Source organism: Alligator sinensis, unplaced genomic scaffold (assembly GCF_000455745.1).
Source record: "Alligator sinensis unplaced genomic scaffold, ASM45574v1 scaffold802_1, whole genome shotgun sequence".
Classification (NCBI taxonomy): Eukaryota; Metazoa; Chordata; order Crocodylia; family Alligatoridae; genus Alligator; species Alligator sinensis.
Genome location: NW_005841918.1, coordinates 960,689 through 983,590, shown reverse-complemented (window position 1 = coordinate 983,590; position 22,902 = coordinate 960,689). Strand labels below are relative to the sequence as shown.

Genomic DNA, 22,902 nt, shown 5'->3' with positions numbered 1-22,902 from the left:
CTGTGATGTGACTGATCTAGGGTCAGCAGTATTATTGTTTTCTTATTGCTTACCCCATTAGAAATAGAGGAAGCTATGCCCTAGCAAGCAGACAAATCCCCATTCCTGCATTACCTTCCAGTATGCCAAGGCCTATTCCCAGAGCTACCTGACCCATACCACACATGCACCCAATGCTGTATTTTAGGGTTCTCTCCCAGAATTGGCAAAAGCCTGCTTAGCTGTAAGCCATGCACTTTATTTGCTCTGTTCATCAGTCAGCCTTTTTCAAAGTTAATCTATACCCAATAAAAGCGTCTTATTAATGAATTACACATTCTAAAGAGAGAGAATTTCATTAGCTATGCATATTTACCAAATAATATGTAAATTAATATCCTGCATCCACCATGCCTGTGTACCACCAGGGACTCTCCTGGACACCTCTGACCAGAGTCTTGCACAGCCCAAAAAGCATGGCCTGATTGACAACTCCATGCACACTGTAATAAGTATATGGACTCGAATAAGGAATTTCTTATTAGAGATGGAGATGGGAGACTGGGATTAGAGATGGAAATCCTTCTTAGGCCCCCACACACCATGACTTTCTGCCATTAGGGGACTCTCCCTCTCTCTCTGACTAGAGTCTTGCCTGGCTCAAAGTGCTCTTTGTTCGTGCCATGCTGCCAACTCACAGCCCCCCATGCACACTATACTAAGTATATGGGCTTGAATAAGGAACTGTTTTTTGGGCTAGGTGTCCAGGAGAGTCCTCAGTGCCAGAGGCATGGCATGGGGTGTCCCTAGCTCTGGGGTGTAATGGCCACATATAACAGTGTATGGGGAGGGCTGAGATACACCCCAGAACTGGGTGCAATGGCCACATATACCATTTCATCACAGCTCTCCCCATACACTGTTATATGTGGCCATTACACTCCAGAGAGCTGGGTGCACCTGAATCAGTCCTGGGTCGACACAGCTGTGTCCAGAGAGATGAGGAGACAGTACCATGGTCAGTGTCAGCTGGAGCTGTCCTGGCAATGAGGGAACTGCCTGAGTGACCAGTGGGGTCACCCTAAAACCAGTACCCCAGCAAGGCTGACAGATGAGGTGTGAAACCCCTGGTGTGCACCCCCATTGGAAAGCCTGATGGGCTGCATGGTGCCAAAGGGTGCAGGGACAGTGCTGGAATGGGCAGCTTCCCTCTCACCTAGCAATGTTGGTGACTCCATTAATCCCCAAAGTCTGTGAGTGCCTCGACAAATCCCCAAAGGCAAGAGTGCCTAGCTCAAATAGAACCCCATTTTTGGGCTTTAAAATAGGTGTTGCCAAAAATGGGGGTGTGGGGGGAAGGCAAGAAAGACCAGAGAAAGACCAGGCTTTGCAATGGTTTGGTGGCCAGCCAGGGTAGGGTGCACCCCAAACTTGCTGTCTATGCCACTGGAGGATTGTCCCAAAAAACCCTGACTAGAGTCCTGCTGGGCCCAAAGCGCGGTTTGTGTATGCCATGCTGCCAACTGACAGCCCCCACCCCCGCCCCATGCCCCCTGCACTAAGTATATCAGCTTGAATAAGGAACCACTTTTGGGCTGGGATTATGGCTGGGCTGGAAATCCTTCTTGGGCCACCCTACACCATGCCTCTGTGGCACTGGAGGACTCTCCTGGATTTATCTGACCAGAGACTTGCCCGGCCCAAAGCTCGATTTCTTCATGCGAGGCTGCCAGCTGACAGCCTCCCCATGCCCGCTGTACTAAGTATAGGGACCTGAATAAGGAACTCGCTTTTGAGCTGAGATTAGATTGAAATCCTTTCTGGGCCATCTGACACCATTCCTGTGTGCCACTGAGGGACTCTCCTGGACATCTCTGGCCAGGGTCTTGCCCAGCTGAAAGTGTGGTTCGTGCATGCCAGACTGCCAACTGACAGTCACCCTATGCCCACTGTACTAAGTACACAGGCTCAAATAAGGAATTTATTTTGGGCTGGGATTAAAGGTGAAAATCTTTCTTGGGCTACCCCACACCATGCCTCTGTGATTTTTCTAGTTTTCAGATTTTCCTGGAACTGGGCTGGTTTGGGGGCTGGGATTACAGCTGGAAATTCTTCTTGGTCCAGCCCATGTGGTCAGGGGTGTCCAAGAGAGTCCCCCAGTGCCACAGAGGCATGGCATGGGGTAGCCCTAGCTCTGGGGTGTAATAGCCACATGTAACAGTGCATGGGAATAGCAGATATGGGTGTAACAGCTGCCTAGGTCTGGGGTGTAACAGCTGCATATAACAGTGTATGGGGAGGGCTGAGACACACCCCAGGTCTGGGTGCTAATCTGTATTTCTGCTGCTCCTGGGCAGGGGCCTGGCCAGGAGCCATACCACTCCTGGGGCAGCTGCTGGTGAGCCCCTAGCTGGGCAGGGAATTCAGCTTGTGGGACAGCTGGTGGTGAGCCCCTGGCTGAGCAGGGAAACACAGAGCTCCCCAGGCCCAGTGCTGCTCCAGTCCCAGCTCCTGTGGAGAGCCAGGTACCACACAGTGCTCGGACAGTCTGGGACAGAGAGTGACACTGTTCTAGTGCTGATTGGTTCCTGGGGGGAATCAGAAGCTGAGCAGCACAAGGACCAGGAACAGAGGACTCCCCAGTCCTCTGTGGCTCACTGCTGGTATGGCTGACTGGGAGCAAATTTGCTCCTGGTCAGCATCTACATGAGCAGTATAGTACCTAATAAGCAGGTAATCAACCTGTACTTACAGGTGGTAAAAAGCCACACATTTGCCTAATTTCCTGCAGAGTATCTGCTGCACATGGTTACGTTGTGATACATTACTGCGCAGTAAACTAATCTAATGCATAGGAAAGCGGCACCATCTACATGTGTGCAGTAAGTACTGCATGGTATTATTAGTCTAATGTGCTGCTTTCTAGAACCTGTATATATAGGTACTAGAGAATGGCACATTAACTAATGCACTTTACTGAATGTGTAGACTCTGACTGGAAGCAAATTGCTCCTGGTCAGCCTAGGCAGCAGAGGGTCACAGGGGGCAGGGAGAGCTGTCTCAGCTCAGTAGGACTCTTTCGGTGAACCACATAGAGATCAGGACCCATCAGCAGCTGCCCAGCAGCTGAGACAGCTCTCCCTGCCCCAGAGAGACCAGGATGGGACTGGAGCTTTCCCTGCCTGTTGCAGCGGGGCAGAGCAGGACAAGAGCAGCCCTGGACTGGACTGCTCCTGTTGGGCTCAAATAGCTCCTGACGGGGGCACACGTATAGATACGCACTGAGGAGTGCTTTAATGAAGCTGAATTTTCTGCACAGAAAATTCAGGCATATTATTGCCCATGGAGGTATCTAAACAAGATATTTACTGCACAGTAGACTAGTTACCTGGGCAGTAAACATTGCACATCTACATGTGCACCCCTGTTAGGCTGAAGTAAATTACTTAACTCCACAGAACAATATTACTTGTAAATACAAGTACTAGTACTGTACTGCTGCAAAGTTTTTACTCTGCAGCAGCACATGTGTAGATACTGCCCGAGCTGGCTGGGGCATGAGGGTGCTTCAGTGCAGGGGCTGCCTGCTGGTTAGCCCCATGCTGAAGCACCTTTGTGCTTCAGTCAGCCCCTCTGTACCACATTGAGCTGGGGGGAGCAGCCCTGGGCTGTCAGGCTGACCCTCCAGGCCCCCAGCCAGTCAGGGGGCCTGACCCCTCAATGTGCTGTGGGCCCAGGTAAACATAAAGACACAGCACCTGGGAGTAATCAGCTCCAGCTCAATAAGCCCCAGAATTTAATCATGTTCATTAACTGAACATGTAGATGCAGCCAGTTTGTCCATTTAAATATGAACTGTGCTACCAGTTTAAGGCCTGTCTCAACAAAGCCCTGGGAAGCCCTGGGGCTGGTCCTACTTTGAGCAAAGGGTTGGACTAGATGACCTCCTGAGGTCCCTTCCAACCCTCATTTTCTATGATTCCATGATACTATGGGGCAATATTCAGGAGTTCATAGCATTTATGACTCTAAGTAAAAACTATAGGATCTCTAGGTTCTCAGCAATCCCCCAAAATCAGGATTGTTATGTCTCAAATGTAGATCCTGAGAGCTTTTATATGCTTGCTTTGGAATATCTATAATTTTTCCTGGGTAGGTAATGATGGTGGGGGAGAAGGACATAATTAAGAACCTAAAGCTTGGGCATATTGCCATAAGTATCAGTGAGAAAACCACACACATCACATCAATCTAAAAAAACTAAAACTCCTCTGCAGCCCCCCCACACCTGCCCATCAACATAGCACCCTTTCTTTTTATGGCCCTGACTTAGAAAAAGCCTGAAAAAAGAGACCCCATAAAGAAAACAGGTGTCAATCAAATGTTGAAGATCACCAAATCCAGGCTAGTGCACATAGTACATGCCAGAGCCACAAACCGTTCACAAGGGAGTGCTTTGCCATTTAAATCTGGCAATTTAAGCACTGTGGCTAATTGCAGTTGCCACAGTGTGACTCATATACATGTGCTGTTTGCATGAAACCGCTTAATAAGTGGGCACGCTCAATCTGCATCAGTCACAACATACAAATAGTGTAAAGCACGCGTGGGCAAAATACGGCCCGTGGGCCTGAGTGCCAGCTGATTAGATCCAGCCCGCAGGCAGGCACCCACCAATTAATTGTATGTGGCCCCACCCACAGCTGGGCCTGCTGCGCTCTGCCTGGGGCTGAGTCCTGCCCAGGGCAGAGCGTGCTGCACTCCCAGCCTCCTCCACCAGCAAGTAAAGCTTCTGAGCAGGGCTGCTGCTGCTGCCACTGCTGCCACCGCCGCTGCCGCTGCCCAGGGAACTGCTGGGTTCGCCCATCCTCCAGCAACTCCTTCTCCTGTCCCTGCTGCAGCACTTCAGGCAGCAGATAAGGAAGGGAAGCTGCAACGTTGAGGGGAGTGGGGTGGGCTCTGCCTGCAACTTACTCTGGTCCTCTCATGCTGAGTGAGGGAGCATGTGTGGATGGAGGGGAAGGGAGGTACATGAAGGAGCTTGGCCGCTCACAAAGCCATGATGGGCAGGCAGGGACAGACAGGAAAGGAGGGAACAGCAGCAGGAGCAGCATGCACTTGGTGCAGCCCTGCCAGGCTGACATGTGAGAGAGAAGCAACAGCAGCAGGAGCCAGCGTAGGCTCGGCTGCAGTCCTCGCTGGGCAGGTGTGGGACACAGATTAAGAGAGCTGATGATACCAGGCTCAGCTCCCTGTCCCCTCTCTAGGGGCCTCTGTTGCTGCTGGCCAGCAGCATCTGCTTTCTTGGCCTTTGCAGCATGCTGCAAGCCAGGCAGGCAGTGCCAATCCCCTTCCCCCTGACCCCACCCACGGAGGGGCTTTGCTGAGCCCCATTGCAACGAGCAGGTGGGGGGAAGCTCCCCCCACATCCCCCACCCCCCACACACACCCTCACACAATCTACCCCCTCTCCATACCTGCACACACACCCAACACTGTCTCTCACACCCCAGCATATACATCCCACACACATACACTCACACCCTGACCCCACCATACCCACACCCCACATACACACACCCCCACACACCCCACCATACCCACAAACACACCCCACACCTCAACCACATACCTCCCCACATGCCCTACGCATCCCACATCCATTCATTTGCCCACACCCCACACATACACCTCCCCACACATGCACCCATACCCCCTCACACACCATACCCCACCCCCTCATCAAACTCACACACACATCCCACATCCACATGCACTCCCCTTCTATACCCCCACACAGCACCCTTGCACCATACTGATACCCCCCACCCATCCCTCCACACATAATATACAAGCAAACTCCCACCCCTAAAAGGAGTACTTCCTGGACAAGGGGAGAGACTCACAGTGGCAAAGGTCAGGGGTTACGGGGCAGAATGGCAACTGGGGGGCGGGGCACCTGTCAAGGGGCGGGGCTACCCTTGCAGCCCTTGTTGCCTCACTGAAACTTGTTAAGTAACCCTCCAGTCGAAATAATTGCCTGCCCCGGTATAAAGGTACAGTTCCATAGAGTATGCATTACACTAACTCACTGTGCATATGAGAACAGCTATACACTGGAAGAGAACTGCTGTACACCCTTTATGAAAGGAAAGTGATACACTCCATGTGAGCTCCACGCAGAGATGGATATCAGATGCATTCACCCTGTTAGAGTGGAAGTTGTAGGTGATCTGTTCATCAGCAAGCCCCCTATGGAGAAAAACTTGTCACAAGTAGCCCTGTGCCCTGCAATCTATTAGCAAAATCCTTGTGATGCAGGACCAAAAGACTTGGGTATTACATGCTAACTTAAACTATATTTATATACCATTTGCAAATGATTCCATAATATCTTAGGATAACATTAAATAATCCAGGAAAGACTGTTTCCTCCTGCGCATAGTATTATTTCCTTAGCATTATGGAAATAATTTAACATACACTGGGCACATCCACACATGCAATCACATGTGCTTGCAGCAGCTGAAATAGAAACAGTATAAATTTGAGCCGGGGCTTTTTGCCTCAGTGCACATGCCTGGACATGTACTTTGGTGCAGGAAAAATTGTGCCACTTGCAGCAAAATTACCCTGCCTAGCTCCTCCTGGATCTGCAGTCAGGGAGAGCTAGAGCCCAGGGCCAGCAACTGTGCTGTCCCCAGCAGTATAAAAAGCTACCCTGTTCTAGCCCCAGCAGTACAAAAAGCTGCCCTGGCAAGTAGCTCAGGGCTACTCACTCTTAGGAGCTTCTGGGGCCTGACCAATTGGTACCTGGGGACACTACCCCTTGTGCCAGCTGGACTGCTGAAGCAGCCCTGAGAGTTCCTTGCATCCTTTACCCACTGCAGCAGTCTGGCAGTGGGGGCTGCTGCCTGGCTGTGACCTGCTGCACACCTGCCAGGCTCAGATGGGAACTGCAGAGCCAGTAGAGGCTTTCAAAGCATTTGATGAACTGAGCTCAAGTTAATGAAAGCTTATGCTCTCCATATACATATTTAGTTAACATATAAGGTGCATAACGACCCTGCCTTCTGGAAAAATTTACCTAACACACTGGAATGTTATTCCAGCGACGCATTGGAACTTTTTCCCCCTTGACTAAATATCGGCATAGCACCCTTTCTGGGTGTTTTTGTGGAAGACCAAGCTTCTAGTTGCCTCAGGGCATGATCCAGGATGGTGCCCTGCCCCCCTTTTTTTTCCCCACATTTTTGTTTTTAACTGGTCTAATTTTGCCCCCATGCCGCAAATTTGCAGTGCAAAGAACATTTTTTCATTCCTGCATGTGCCTCTTGCAGCATCTCAAAGGGGTTTGAGACGCTGCAAGACACATGTTCATGCTCGTGTGGATGCGCCCATTAGGGTTAGCATGGGCAGTCACTGTGCAAGTTTCTACTTGCACCTTTTCATTGCAGCTGTCTCTCATCTATCCTGTTCCCTGCCGCAGCCACTTATAGATTTCATAGACATTAGGGCCGGAAGGGACCTTGGAAGATCATCGAGTCCAGCCCCCTGCCCAAAGGGCAGGAAGTCAGCTGGGGTCATAGGATCCCAGCAAGATAAGCATCCAGTTTGCTTTTGAAGGTGTTCAATGTAGGCGCTTGAACCACCTCTGGTGGCAGGCTGTTCCAGACCTTGGGGGCTCGGACAGTAAAGAAATTCTTCCTTATGTCCAGCCTGAAACGGTCTTGTAGTAGTTTATGACCATTTGACCTAGTTGTCATCCCTTGGGGCGCTCTGGTGAACAAACGTTCCCCCAGATACTGTTGGTCACCCCTGATAAACGTATAGGTGGCCATCAGATCACCCCTGAGCCTGCGCTTTTCCAGGCTAAAGAGCCCCAGGGCTCTCAGCCTGTCATCGTAGGGTCTGCTTCCCTGACCTCTGATCATGCGCGTGGCTCTTCTCTGGACTCTCTCAAGCTTCTCCACATCCTTTTTGAATTGTGGAGCCCAAAACTGGATGCAGTACTCCAGCTGCGGCCTCACTAAGGCCAAGTACAAGGGGAGAATGACGTCCCGGGATTTGCTTGAGAAGCATCTATGGATGCAAGCCAGCGTTTTGGTCGCTTTACTAGCCGCAGCATCACACTTACCCTCCCTTCACTTATTTTAAGCTCTAGTTCTGGCCCTGGCCCAGCTTAGCTCAGAGCTGCCACCACAGCTTGTGGCCAAACTGGGGCCACCACAGCTGCTGACTGCCTTGGAGCCAGACCCACCCAGAAGGTAAGTGGTAGAGGGATGCAGGAGGTGGGGGGAGCAGGAGTTGGGGGAGGATGGCAGCACGGAACCCATGGCAAGGAGACAGGAAGTAGGTCACAGGGGAGGCAGGCACCAGGGAGAGATATTAGGTGGGCAGGCACAGGCACACGATGGGTTGAAGCAAGGGTGGGAAGTGCAGGGGGTTATGTTGTGGGAAGCTGGGAGCAAGGGACAAAGAGGAAACACTGGGGAGGGGCAAGAGACAGGCAGGAAAGGTGGCAGGGGGGTAGGAATGAGTACAGGACAGAAGGGGATAGGCAGCAGGGAAGTGGGGATAAGTGGCAGGCAAGGCAGGCACTGGTGGGGCAAATAGCAAGGGGGACAGGGAGCAGATGGGAGAAGGCAAAAGCACAGGAGCAGGCAAGGGGCAGGGCTGCAAGGAGAAGGGGTTTGGCCTCTCAGCCCCCCACTGCTGCTTTCCCTCCCACAGCTGTGGGGGAGACGAGTTTCATAAAATCATAGAATAAACAAGATATGCTGAAAAATTATAGCAAATTTATAATTTTCTATTGATAGACTCTAATTTTAGGGTGGTCACCTTAAATTTGAAGTCCTCTTAGATTCAGGTAAACATGGGAATATTTTGCAAAGTAATCTTTGCTTTATCTTTAAGCAAAGATGTCTTTGGAATTTCCTGATGGGAATTATGGAGGGAAAACAAAAAGCCTCTTCCATGTGAAAAGAAGAATTAGCCTGAGGGAAAAGGAATGAAAGGGAGTGGCTTTGAAGAATGACAACATAGTACAAAATATCATCTGTTAAAACAAAAAAATCAATATTCTCTATTCTTCAAAGTCCTAGCTAAGGACAATTGGGGTATATTTTTCTCTCGGTACATGAGTGTACTAGAAACTCCCATTGATTTTGTGTTTATATCAAGAGGGAGATATATACCTTCTTTGTAGCAATACTAGTTCTCTTGAGAGAACAGATGAGATTTAATCATGAGATGTATCAGAATTGCTACAACATGTCCAAAATTCTGATTTATCTGCTAGATTTCCACCAATCATATCAACATATTGTATAATAAGTGGAGTTTAGATGAGTGTGGTAAATTATGCTTCTATAATTCAAACACCCACCTTTGCATATATATTTGGAATATATAACTATTTTAAAGCCACATATGTAAAGGTGCATGTTTAAAAAATACACTTTTCCCTGCAAAATTGTATAAATCAATGGTAATGCACAATTTACTTTTTGACATTTATTAGTATATAGATTGACGCCTGAAATTACAGATGGTATAAACTGGTATCGTTCTACTGACTACAGTGGATGTTTGCACACAATTAAAGTAAAATGCATGCATAAGTGTTTTCAAGATTTGAATTTTGAGTTCACTAGTACATAGCCTTCTGTTGTTGTTGCTTAGTTCTATGTCTTTATATGTTGATTTAACTATTAGCTCCTATCATTTGCTGAATCTTGCTTATCAGTTGAAACTTCTTTTGATTTGCATTTAGTTATTTTTTCCAAACATAATGAATACTATCAATATTAGTTTCCCATCTTTCAATGCTTCCTTTCTCTATAATTCAATGCCTTTTTTAAATCAAAGTAAATCTTTTGAACCATCTTTTATCAATTAAGAATGTACTTCCCAAGAATCTTAATTTGAATTTGCTAATGATTGCCATTTCAATATGAAAAGTATTCTCTTACGGGTCACAAACTGAGCTGCAAACTACAGATTGCATTAGACAGTTCCCTACATCTGTAGAAACACATTTTTAACTTCCCAGTAATGAATCCAACACAAAATCTGAAAAACACCCAAAAGATAATAACTTCCAAAGAATAAAAATAGGGAGGGGGAGAGGGGGAAGAGGAGGGCATTAAGTCCTTATTTTAAAAAATTGTAAAAATGGCTCTCAGGGTATTTTTTACTTTTTGTGAATTTTAAAAAGTAAAACTAGAAACAACTTTTGATCTCAGAACCGCCAGTGATAATCTATAATTTTTGTTTAATTTTTCATGGGTAACTCATCTTAGTGAAGAAGTGTGCAAGGACATTTCAACCAAGTCATGGTATTAGACAATCTTTATAAATTTTAGATTTATTACTTGCTCTTATTTAGTTGCATTTACAAAGACTAATTGAAATTGTAGACTGTTAGTGTTAAATGGTATGCAAACATGATGTGAGAGACAAGACAATCCAAAGGGTGTTCATGGTCACACAGGAGCAAAGAACTCAATTTCTAACTTGCAGTTTATTGTCTTACCCACTAGGGAGCTGATCTTGTGCCATGAAACTCTGTAGAATTTTTGTTATGTGCTTTAGTAGGGGCAATAAGGGCTTCACACTGCCCCTTAGTTAAGGAAAACTTGGAATATTTTGTAAAACATTTATATTTACCTTTTAAATAATTGGGTTCTATGCTTAATTTATTTTACAAATGATGGTAGAGGCTAAGATAGATAATCAAAAAACCCCAGGCTGAGTCATGATTCAATCTTCACAGGTTAGTTCAAGCTGTGTAGATTGAACTGTTAAGCAAGTGAAGGAACATTCACTTTTGAACTTTTGATTCTGGCACATGCCTGCAGTGGGCCAGGCCAGAAGCCAGGGGGCACTAGAACATGAATTTCTGCTCAGCTGGAGCAGACAGCTGGGCCAAGGCTAGCCCACTAACCCTGCAAGGGCAGGTGTAAAACATCCCAGGATGCTGGGGACGGTGGCTAGGGACAGACATTCAAGAAGCCTGAGCCTGAATTGATTCAATTTTGCAAGTTAGTCTAAGCTGCTCAGCTTAGCTGATTAATAACTGGACAGACATTCTCTGGTAAACCAGGAAATGCAAGCATGTGCCTGCAGTGGCTTAAGCCAGAAGCCAGGGGCTGCTAGAGTATGCCTGCCAGGGAGGAAAGAGAGACACCCTCCAAGGCTCTCACCCCCACCTGCTGGAGCATAGGGGACCTGGCCAGGCACCAGCAGAGGCTAGCAGCAGCGGGGAGGGGCAGCTGCTGCCAGACTGAGTGGGGGTGAGGAAAAATCCTCTCTCTGAAGCAAACATGTATTGAACACAGCAGTTTGCAAAGCATACAACAGGGAACTACCAAAAATCTTTGCCTAAGCTAAGATATAGCCCAGTAAAACACAGTATACACAACTTAGTATAACTTAAAGTGTAAAGCAGGAAGACAAGAGAAAGCCTTGCATAAGTTTTACTAATCCTGAGGGCAGTCTCTCCTTACAGCCAGGCATTCAGAAAGGCTTTGTTTAGGTTTCACGGGTTCTGCTTTATAATGTAAATGTAGCTCTCTGCATTCTTTGGTCTGGAACTTCCAGCCAGAAACTGTCTGCAACTTCCCTGAACTGCATCTCCAGCACACGTGTGATGATTGCCAGGTCTTTGCCAACACTTCCCACCTCTCAGCCTGGTCCTGCAGGTCTTGGCTCTGGGCTCACAGGGGACTAGCTTGCATTTCTCCCCCACTCTGGACTGGTGTGGAATAAATCTCTTCCCTGGCTGCAGGCAAGCTGAACAGAGGGAGGAATTAATTCTGTCTCTGCTGGGCTACAGGAAAGCGATGGAGGTCCACAGGGTTTGTCAGTGGGGAGAGGAGACAGAGGGAGGAATTTGCCTCAGGGGCCATGGCAGGTCAGCGTCTGGCCACACTCCACCTCTGCTCCAGCTAGACAGCAGAGGGGAGGGGCCAGCCCAGCTCCTAGGAGTAGAATCCAGCCCAGAGAGCATGCTGGGATGCTGGGAGTCTCTGATTTAACTTAAACCAGCAAGGGGTCTGGGACAGACATTGGATAAGCTTATTTGAGCCAAATCAGTTAAGTCTGATACTACATTCAGCCAGGTTTGTCTCAAACAATTTTCAGCCATTTTCAAACTGGTTTATGTGCACTGAATGTCTGGTCTGCTACAGATTTAAACCAGTTTCTCATCACTTAAACCTGCTTATGTGTAATGTCTGTCCCTAGCCTGTGAGTTAACTTGAGTCTGGAGGGGATCTGGGACAGAAGTTCAATAAACTGATTTAACCTAAATCAGGTAAGTCTGATACTACATATCCAGGTTTATGTTAAATGGGTTTCAGCCATTTTGAAAGTGGTTTATGTGCACTGAATTTCTGTTGTGTTACAGATTTGTACCAGTTTCCAATCACTTATACCAGTTATATATAATTTCTGCCCCTATCCAGTGAGTATAACTGTGTTGTGAGCTTCCCAAGGAATAATACTTGTCAATCTAGGGAACTGCCCACTCAACCCTTACAAATCAGAGCTTTTTTGCATTGCAGTTGACCTGGACAGATTGAATGATGATGTGAAACGTTACAGCTGCACTCCGAGGAACTACTCTGTCAACTTAAGGGAGGAACTGAGACTGACAAATGTGGTTTTCTTTCCCCGCTGCCTCCTGGTCCAGCGCTGCGGTGGGAACTGTGGATGCGGCACTGCAAATTGGAAATCTTGCACATGCACCTCTGGGAAAACAGTGAAAAAATATCATGAGGTATTTTATTTCTGACCTTTCTTGTGATTCCTCTGTGGGCTCTAAGCCAGAAGTAGACTCATAAATACTTCCCCTGCAGCTGCACAACTGATTGTGTTGGTGCTTCATCTACACAAGCATGGCCAAAATCTTTTCCTGCACCTCACATGCAGTTTTACATGAAGTCAACGTGCTACCCTGTGGGCACATCCAAATGAGCTTGCACATGTATGGGCGTGCATTTGCCACAGCACAAATTGAAGCAGGTATGTTGGCTGCAGCAGCCTTCCCTAGGGGACTCCCAGGGCAGCAGTGGTGCTAATCTGGCCCCAGCCACATGGAACCTGGCTGGCATCCAGAGCATGGCTCTGGATGGCCAAGCTCTGTTTCTAGTGGCACACACTGCTGCTGCATGCACCATACCACTTTTTTGCAGTGATTTTTTTGTTTGTTTGTTTGATACTAGGATCTCCCAGTGTCAGAATTTGGCACTGCAGCATGGCAAACAGGTGCATGTGCTGCATGCAGTTTGCAGCACCTCAAACAGCTTTGAGGTACTGCATACCACACATGCACACTTGTCTGGATGTGCCTTGTGGGAGCAGCACATATGGGGACAACACAGGTTGTGTGAAAACTTCCCTGGAGATCATTGCTCATATTTACAGTGTTGTTGGTGCCATGGCAGTTTGGGCTTCACACACCACCCCAGTAAACATGGAGGTGGGCTTATGTATTTAATGCCAAAGCCCATCGTACCACATTGTTTCTGTTATCCACATGTTCTAAACCAAAGCTAGCTTGGCTACGGTTAGACATAATGCATCACATCATCAAACGCATTAGAGACATAAGCCATACAGCCATTCTTACTGATCTGTAGAAGGGCCTGATTTGGTTCTATATATGAGCTAAAGGATTAAAGGACTACATAGAGAAATGAAAATTGTGATAAAGTAATATGGATTTTCTTACACCTTCTTGTTAGGTACTTTTCTTGCACTGCTTTCTTCTAGCCTCTTGGGCTATGAGAAGTGAAGCGAGTGGCAATTACACAGCATTGAAAGAGGTATGAAACACACTGAAAATGGGGTTGTGAGTCTATTTAAGTCTAAGAGAGATTGGAATAAATCCAGCAAGCTCAGATCCTGCAGTTGGATCCATGTAGTTTCCCAGAACTGATGGCAAGAGCAGAGCTATGGGGAACACAAGGAGTGACATGACCACTGAGGAGGCTGGACAAAGATTTATGCCAGTGTAAATGCTCTTCTCAGGCATAACACAACTTTCTGTTTTGGGGAAGTTAACTAACTGCATTTCTTCTTGCTTCTAGCCATGCTGCTTAATTTGTAGCCACATCTAGATGGGATAAACTGAAACCATTTGGGTTCCACTGTATAAGATTTTTTCCTTCCAGTTTCTCTGCATTAGGAAGCTTTTGACCATTTTTTGTTCTATCTTTTTCTCACTCGGCAAATGTTGAAAGAACAGCTTGTCCCTGAGAGCAGCCATGTGCATTTTTGATCTTTTCAAAGGACATTTTGGAAAACAAGTCATAATCAATAAGGAGAGAATTTTTTTCAAGTTTAGAAGATGTTTTTTACAGAAAATGATATTGAAAATATCATGGAAACTTACTTGATATAATCCTTTGAAGCAACCCAAAGCAGATTGGTAGGTGCCATGCTGAGTCAGTTTCTGACACACTCGTGGAAGAATCCATAGGGCATTTCTACACATTCTCCAGCGCATTCTCATTCGAATGCATCAGAAAAGACTCGATTAATCAACACTTGCATTTTAATCAGAATGCTCCAGTGTGCTGCAGCATCTCATGTATTCAGCTCCCCCACATTTCAAAATAACAGTGGAGCATTTTAACTAAAGCTTGTTAAATGAACTATAATCAAAACACTCTTGCCACTATTTTGAAACATGGGGCACTGAATACACAAGATGCTGCTAGCATTTTAATTAGACCAGTTCCCCCAAGAGCCATTCTAATTAAAAGTCCCTATGCCCCACCCTGGAGCATGTGTATAAGTGCCCTATTCTCCTGTTTTGTTTAGGTCACGTGAAAAAGAATTTAGTGAGCTCCTAATCTGGAGGTGGTGTGCCCACAGCACAAAATCTATAATATAGGAGAGGCTTAGGGCTAGAATACCAGGAGGTCATTGACAATGAAGCCTAGATAGATGTGTGAGAAAATATGCTAAACATTGCTGTAATCAGTATTGTTGTCATCTTTCTAAGGCAAAGGTTTCCCCCACTTGCTACCACATTAATTATAAAATACAGTAGCCTCCAGATCAACTGCTGTAAATTACTGGAGAGTAGATAATATTTAGAGGTGCACCGATACATCAGCCCAGTATCAGATCTGCACCAATATAAAGAAAATGTTCTGTATTGAAAATCGGACCAATGTGGCCAATGATTTGTCTGATAAATGCCCATGCGTGCGTGCAGCCGGAGCACAGCACATAGGCAGCAAGGAGTACAGCCGGCAGCGTGGAGTGCTGTGTGCAGCTGGTAAGTCTGGTGTGGTGGAATGGGAAGCGGGGGAGAAGGGAGGAGGAAGGGTCATGGTGGGGCAGATCAAGGATGAGCGGCAGGGGTAGAGATGGGCACCGATCTGCATCTGCACCGGCAGCTGCCCCCCCGCCTCCCTTCTTGTGCCTCTCCACCCTGGCCCCAGCCCACAGCTTCAGCCTACCCCATGCTGTGTAGATCTGGGTGGCACAGCTCCCCCTCAGCCCCCTGGACAAGCCACTTGTAGCTTTGTCCTACACCCCTTTCCTCCCCTCCCCTCCCCAGCTGGTCAGTGCCTGCCCCTGACCAGCCCCACTCCCTCCCTCACCGCAGGGGCCTTGATCTGCATGACCTCCCACCTCTTCCCTCCCTTTCCACTACACCAAACTTACCAGCTGGACACAGCTCTTCAGTATTGGAAATTGGATCGGTATCGGCTGATTTGCCTCCTTAAAAATCAGCTATTGGTATCGGCCCCAGCAATCTCTATCAGTCCACCCCTATTTGTATTGTATCTAACTGTTAAGAAAGATGCAATATATGACTCTAGTTATAGACCACAGAACTTTAACTCAGTTGAAAGATATTTCTAATAGGGCCACAAAACAAGGGTCTCAAGCTCACCTTGCACTCTGAACTGGATCCAGAGTGTGGGGCTCCTTGGGAGCTGAATCCAGTGCAAGTCATGCAGTGGTAGCAGTTCTAGCTCTGACCCAGTGCACATGGTCCAAGTCCAGCTCCTGATGTATGTCCCATGCCAGAGCCAGCGCCACTGCTCCCACCACGTGCCCTGTGCTGCAATGGCAGCTTGAGCTCTGACACAAGCCATGGGGTACACAGCATCAGAGGCTCCAGCACAGTGTCAGCAGAGCTGGTGGCCAAGGAGTTGGGCCTGAGGCTACCACCAATTGCCATGTCTACCATGGCCCAAATGCCCAAGATTTTGCAGTAGGCCACCACTCAGACCATGTCCCTCAACTTCTGGTAACCCACTGGTAGCCCAACAGGCTGGATAGAGCGATTCTGCAAACCAGATCTGGCACCCCTGTCATAAAACACTGAGATGAACATGATCTGATGGGCACATTTCTCACAGGAGGGCCACTCTCTCTCCAATCTCTCAGTCCTGATCCTTAAGGGAAATTTACACAACACATCCCAGAGACGAGCCTATGAGCTCCATTTCATCAACCTGCTGGATACTAGAGATCAGGGACTAAACATAGACGTTGGATTTTTGATACATTATAATCTGCCTGGCAACTGACTCCCCAGCCCAGCCCCTGGCTTGTTTACTTTTCATTCCATCCAGGAAGAGCACACACCAACTGCTGCAGCTTCCTGAGCCTGACGAAGGGTTTTTGAACCCGAAAGCTTGCTTAATAACTATTCTCCAACCATTTGGGTTGGTCTAATAAAAGATATCAAATTCACCCAAGGAACCTTGTCTGCCTATATCCTTAGACCAACACGGCTACAACCTAAACCCCTGTAAATATTTATATAGCACTACAAATTTGCATGTGGCTTAGGAGAACTTTAAAAGATTTGTGGCTTCCTTCAAAGAGTTTAAAATTGACCAAGATGAGGTCTTTCATGGATTAGAAACTGATTGAGAGAGAAAGCAGAGTAAATGGAATAAACAGACAGTTTCAACATGCAATGTGGCTAACTGTGGAGGGTTCCAAGCTTTCATATCAGGTGTTATTTCTTCTTATCAATATGGAAGAAAGTGAATAACAGAGGCAAAATATGGACAGCTCACTAAAAACATCAGCTCAGTGCTAAACAGCCATCAAAAGGGCAAACAAAATGTTAGAAATTAGTAAAAAAGGGAATTGTAAAGGAAACAGAAAGTGTCATTGTACTCCTCTGTAAATCCATCATGTATCCACACCTTGAATATTGTGCCCAGTTTTGGTCTCAGCACCTCAAAAAGGATATGGTAGAACTAGAGAAGGACAAAAAGGATGATTAGTGGTATGGAGGGACTTCCATATAAGGAGAGACTAAAGAGGCCTAGGCCTATTCAGTTTAGAAGAAATGCTTGAGGGGGAACATGATAAGGGTTTACAAAATACTAAATGATGAAGAGAAGGTAAATAGGGATTTATTATTTACTATCTTTCACAATACAAGAACTAGGGTTCATAAAATCAAACTAATAGGTAATAAGTTTAAAACTAACAAAACAAAGTTCTTTTTCACACAACATGTAATTCAGATTTTGCCACCAGATGTTGTGGAACCTGACAGTTTAACCAGATTCAAAAAGGGACTGGACAAATGTTTGGAGGAAAGGTACATCACTAGTTAGGGGTACAACATCTGAATCAGAACTTCCTAGACCGTAAATGCTGGAGGCTTCAAGTGGGAAAGGAACAGTGAGAAAAAACCTGGTCATATCCTGTTGTCTCCATTTCAGCATCCACTCTTTGCCACTGTATGACACCGGATACTGGGCAAAAGGGATCTATGGTCTCACCCAGTAAATGACCATTATTATGTTCTTGTATTAGCATTAGCACTATTGTCTCCCTTCAGCTGCTTTACCCATTGTCACTGCTGTGGCCTCAGCTCTTCAGCTACCAGACCCACTGATGCCGTATGCTGGAGTCGCTGCCACCATGTTCCCCATGTCCCATACCAGGACTAGAGCTGCCAGTGTGGCATGGGACACATTATGGTGCCAGCAGTTCCAACTCTGGCATTGGGCATGCATTAGGATCTGAAGTTGCACTATATGCCCCAGGCTGGATTCAGCCTGCAAAGAGCCCCACAATCGGGATCAAGCCTGAGGTGCAAGGTAAGATGAGTTTGACAAAACTGTTTTATAGCCCTATTACAGATTTCTTTCAATTAACTGGCTCACTATTAAGATAAAGTTTTGTGGTCAGAACAGTAAGTCAAACAGGACTAGAGATGTCCGTGAGGAATTTTCAAGGGACCTAATGTGATGAAATGTAATGTAAATAAGTATGAGACATTGCACGTTAGAAGGAACAATCTGAAACAGCAACAGTGCAGGAAAGAAAATATCTGAATACCAAATTCAGACCTAAAGTTTGTCCTTAAGCACAGCTTAAAATCAGAGCGGAACTGGGCCTCTGCATAGCACTGTGGACAAGTCAAGGAAAATAACATATTTATTTGAATCTAAAATGACCTTGAATTTAAGATCACCCCCAATAATTAGATTCTATATATGGAAAAATTATAACTTTGTTATTATTTTCCAGGTATGGAATCTAATTATTGGAGGTTTGTCATTAATTCATCCCCACCTCCTTGCTACAGCACATAGAAATTTGTTTTATGTGACAGTAAGTGGGGGAAAGGGAAGAAGGGGGGCAGAAGCTACTGAGGGCAAGTGGAGAAAGAGCAGGAGGCTGCTGTAGATCTGACTTTGGCCCCAACCCAGACTCAGAGCCAGAGTCAGAGCCTCAGAAGCCACCACCTCCTTCCCCCACCCCTCACCTCCCCAACTCTCTCTACTTCATAGAGGAGGATCTTGTTAATTTGAAATGCAAAGGACCAAAAAACATTGACTTTGAACTGAACATACCCATGATGATTTGCTTATATGCAAATTACTATAGGCGCCTACAGTCTTATTTCATCCAAATGCATTTTACCTTTTTGGAAACTACTGCAAGTTTCAGCAGAAATACTCCACTTTTGAACACACTTTTAAACAGCAGTTATATCCACTTAAACATAGTACAAACTATATATAATATTAGCAGTCAACAGAGTTTCAAGCCATGGTAATCCCACAGCTCAGCACTGCTCAGTCAATGTGTGTATTCCACATACCTGCCCCCCCCGCCCCCCCCACAAGGATCCATGTGCTGATTAGCCCCATACTCACAAATGGAACTGCGTGTTTTTTGCACAAGTCCTGGGACCCTCCTGGGAAATTCATATGCAGGTGAGATGTGGTGCCACCTGGTCCAGATGCACCACATGGAAGATGGGGCCACACCTGTCACATACAATGAGCTGAAAGAGCTGGCAACAGGGCCTCTCATTTACATAGATATTTGGTGATGTTTGCCAATCATTTAAGGCTGGTGAAGAAACAGAAATCATTGGAAATGTGGGGGAAATAGTGCTGCTCAGCTATGAGAGTGAAGAGAAAGTCAAAATATATTCAACTTAGTTGTTCACCATGAGTTGAAAAAGAGTTGGTATTGAGGGAGACTGAGCTCATCAGGTATTGTATCTTATTCAGATGGGCTAATCTATCCTTGTGGTAGGTTCCCATCAGCAGAATAGCTTCTCAGCCATTTCTTGGCTATGATCAAGTGTAGTGGCTGGGTAGAGGCCTGGTTTTACTGCTTTGATTGTTGCTAGGAGTGCTGGGGGGATAGGGACAGGGTGCTGGGATGGAGAAGGAGTTCCCAGAGCCTGGAGCAGTACTGGTTGTGATTTTGCAGAAGAGAGCGCCAGTCATGGAAGGGAAAACAGAACAAGAGATGAGAGGTAATTTGCAGAGCAGAAGCAAAGATTGAGGGTCTGATGGAAAATAGGCAAATATAGGTAAGAATGGACAAAAGAAAGTAGGAAAGAAAGATGTGCTGGGATGGGTGGTTTTGAAGGAGGCTTTATTGAAGAAAGCTATAAGGGAAGAATCCAGTCAGCTGGAGGAACAGGAGGAGAGGAGGTCAGGAAGGAGAAATGAAGAATGAAACAATGATTAAGGGGAAGACTAGTGGGAGAAATAAGCCAGACCTGCAAAGAGAAAGAAGATGGGAGGAAACAGGATCAGCAGGTAATATATGCCTGAGAATAAGAGCAGTAGTAACAGGGGAAGGAGAAGAGTGAAGTTAGATAATGAATAGATATAAAATTATAGAAAAAATATTGTTTGAAGTTTTGGATCTTAAAGTGGAATATTTAAATAGCCTGGTCATAGGTGAGAGAGAAGAACTTAAGGTGATAAATGTTATTGCAGGAGAAAAGACAATAGGACAATAATTATTCAAATGCACATGGACATGCTTGAGATGGAGGACATAATGAAATGGTTGGAGAATTATGTACAAAAAGTTATGTAGGTTGAGAAGATACATGATAAATACAGTACATGCAACACAGAGGAGAAAATCTTTCTGATTTTCTGAGAGCACCTTGGGTGGAGAAGGGGGAAGGATGGTGTAAGTTTTGGTGAATCTGAGGGAAAGAAGGAAGGAACTGAAAACAATTAGAACTGGAGAAGGAATCCAGATAAAAGAAAGTGCAAAGGTGTTGGATGTGGCAGTGGAGTTTTATAAAGAATTGTGCAAGAGAAGAGGAGTGGATAGAAGAAAAATGAAGGTGTTCCCTGAGGGGATAAAGAAAGGAATAGAAGATTGAAAGAAACACACAGTAGAGGAGAAGTCAAGTATGAGAGAGGAGAAAGACTGCTTAAAAGTTTGCAAGAGTGAGAAAGTATCAAGAAGAGCTGGACTTCTGGCAGAATTCTATAAAATATTTTGGCAGTGGCTGGGGACAGACATAATAGAGACAAAGAATCATAAAATCATAGAAAATTCAGGTTGGAAGGGGCCTCAGGAGATCATCTAGTCCAAACCCCTGCTCCAAGCAGGACCAGCCCCAGTTCGATCATTTTAGGCAGGGTTTTGTCAAAGGAACCTTACAAGCCTCCAAGAATGGAGATTCCACCACTTCTCTAGGTAACCTGTTCCAGTGTTTTACCACCTTCCTAGTGAGAGAGTTTTTCCTAGTATCCAGCCTAAACCTCCCCTGCTGCAACTTGAGACCATTGCTCCTTGTTCTATCATCTGCCACCACTGAGAACAGTCTAGCTCAGGGGCAGGCAGTTATTTTGGGTGGGGGGCCACTTAAGGAGGTTTGGTTAGCTGTCAAGGGCTGCATGGATTGCCTCGTCCTTTGACCGTGCCCAGCCCCCTGGCCACCATCTTGGGACCAGAAGTCCCATCCCTAACCCCTGACCATTGCCATCAGAAGTCCCACCCCTTGTCCCCTGGAAGTACTCCTTTTGGGCAGGGGGAGTTGCCATCTTAGAACCAGGAAAAAACAAATCATACACTAAAAGTCAAACACCTACTATAACATATTTTACTTTTATTTAGAAATATTTTTGTCTTGATTTGTGTTTATGTACTGTATATAGAGGTGATTGCATAATAACTCAAAAATATATTCTTAGTCTTTTATATTGTGTGGGAAGGGTGTGGGGGGCATGGGGGGAGTCTGTGAAGGGGTGTGGCTGTGTATGGAGGAGCATAGGGTATGTTGTGGGGGGGTGTGTGGCTCTGAAACACACTGTCCTCTCCTGAAGTCAATGCAGGCAACACTGTGGGGGGAGGGGTATCTGTTTGTGTCTGTGTGTGTGGCTTGTGGGGGTAAGGGAGGGTGGGAGGGGTTTGGGGACCCCCCCCCACACACACACACTCCTGTCATGGCGCAGCAGCAGGTGGGGGCTCTGGTGCCTGGCTCTGGCTAGTGCTGTACATCGCAGCTAGAAGCACAGCCCCTGCTGAGCCGTTTGATTCCCCAGCACTCCCCACACTTGCAGGGCATGGGAGGGAAGACCCAGGCACCCCAGGCACTGCTTTAACCACTCCAGGCCACTCCCTCCTGTGCCCTGCGAGTCCAGGGATCACCAGGGAAACAAATGGTCCAGCAGGAGCTGCGCTTCTCACAGCGCTGGTCAGAGCCAGGCACCAGCACTGAGCACAGCCCCCTCCCCACCCGTCCTGCTGCTGCCCCCTGCTGCCTGCCAGGCCTGTGCACCTTAGCAGGGGAGTATGGGAAAGGTCTCCATAGCCCCCACTCTCCCTCACACCCAGAGCCTGCCCAGCTGAGCTTCACTTTGGTGCTGCTTCCTTGGGTGAGGGCTCCATGCTCCTGCCCCAGCTTCCCTACCTGCTGTCCGGAAGGAGTGGGATGCCGGGGAAGCCTGCAGCAGCAGCCACACCCCATGCTAGCAGAGCTGGCCCTTCCAGCCACGAGGATGGGAGCAAGACATAACAGGATATGTTGGGGGGGGGGGGGTAGGCACCTCACTTCCACCCAGGTAGGCAGACGGGCTGGGTGTGGGGTACAACTCGTTGTGGGGCACCATGGGCCAGATGAAAGTTCCTGGCTGTCTGAATGCAGCCCTCAGGCCATATTTTGCATGCCCCTGGTCTAGGGCAATCCTCTTTGGAACCACTTCCCACCTCCCACATAGTCCCCCAGACCCCTAACCACTTTTGTTGCCCTCTGCTGAACTGTCTCCAACTTGTCCACATCCTTTCTGTAGTGGTGAGCCCAAAACTGGACACAGTACTCCAGATGTGGCCTCACCAGTGCTGAATAGAGGGGAATAATCACTTCCCACAATCTGCTGGCAATGCTCCTACTTATGCAGTCCAGTATGCTGTTAGCCTTCTTGGCAACAAGGGCACACTGCTGACTCATATCCAGCTTATTCTCCCCTGTAAACCCCAGGTCCTTTTCTGCAAAACTTCTGCTGAGACATATGGTACCAAACTGTAGCAGTGTGTAGGATTCTTCTGTTGTAAGTGCAGTACTTTGCACTTATAGATTCATAGATGTTAGATGTTAGGGTCGGAAGGGACCTCAATAGATCATCAAGTTCGCCCCCCTGCATAGGC

At 46.8% G+C, this 22,902-nt stretch overlaps 1 protein-coding gene across 1 annotated transcript in view; it reads left to right on the top strand.

Annotated features, from left to right (window-relative positions):
* Positions 1 to 22,902, top strand: part of PDGFD (platelet derived growth factor D) — a gene marked incomplete at its 5' end in the record, with an annotated part of 217,551 nt that overhangs the window by 179,270 nt on the left and 15,379 nt on the right. Inside the window, one exon of the mRNA XM_025198246.1 lies at positions 12,549 to 12,763. Coding sequence (XP_025054031.1) covers positions 12,549 to 12,763 — 215 coding nt within the window. The remainder of the gene's footprint in view (positions 1 to 12,548; positions 12,764 to 22,902) is intronic.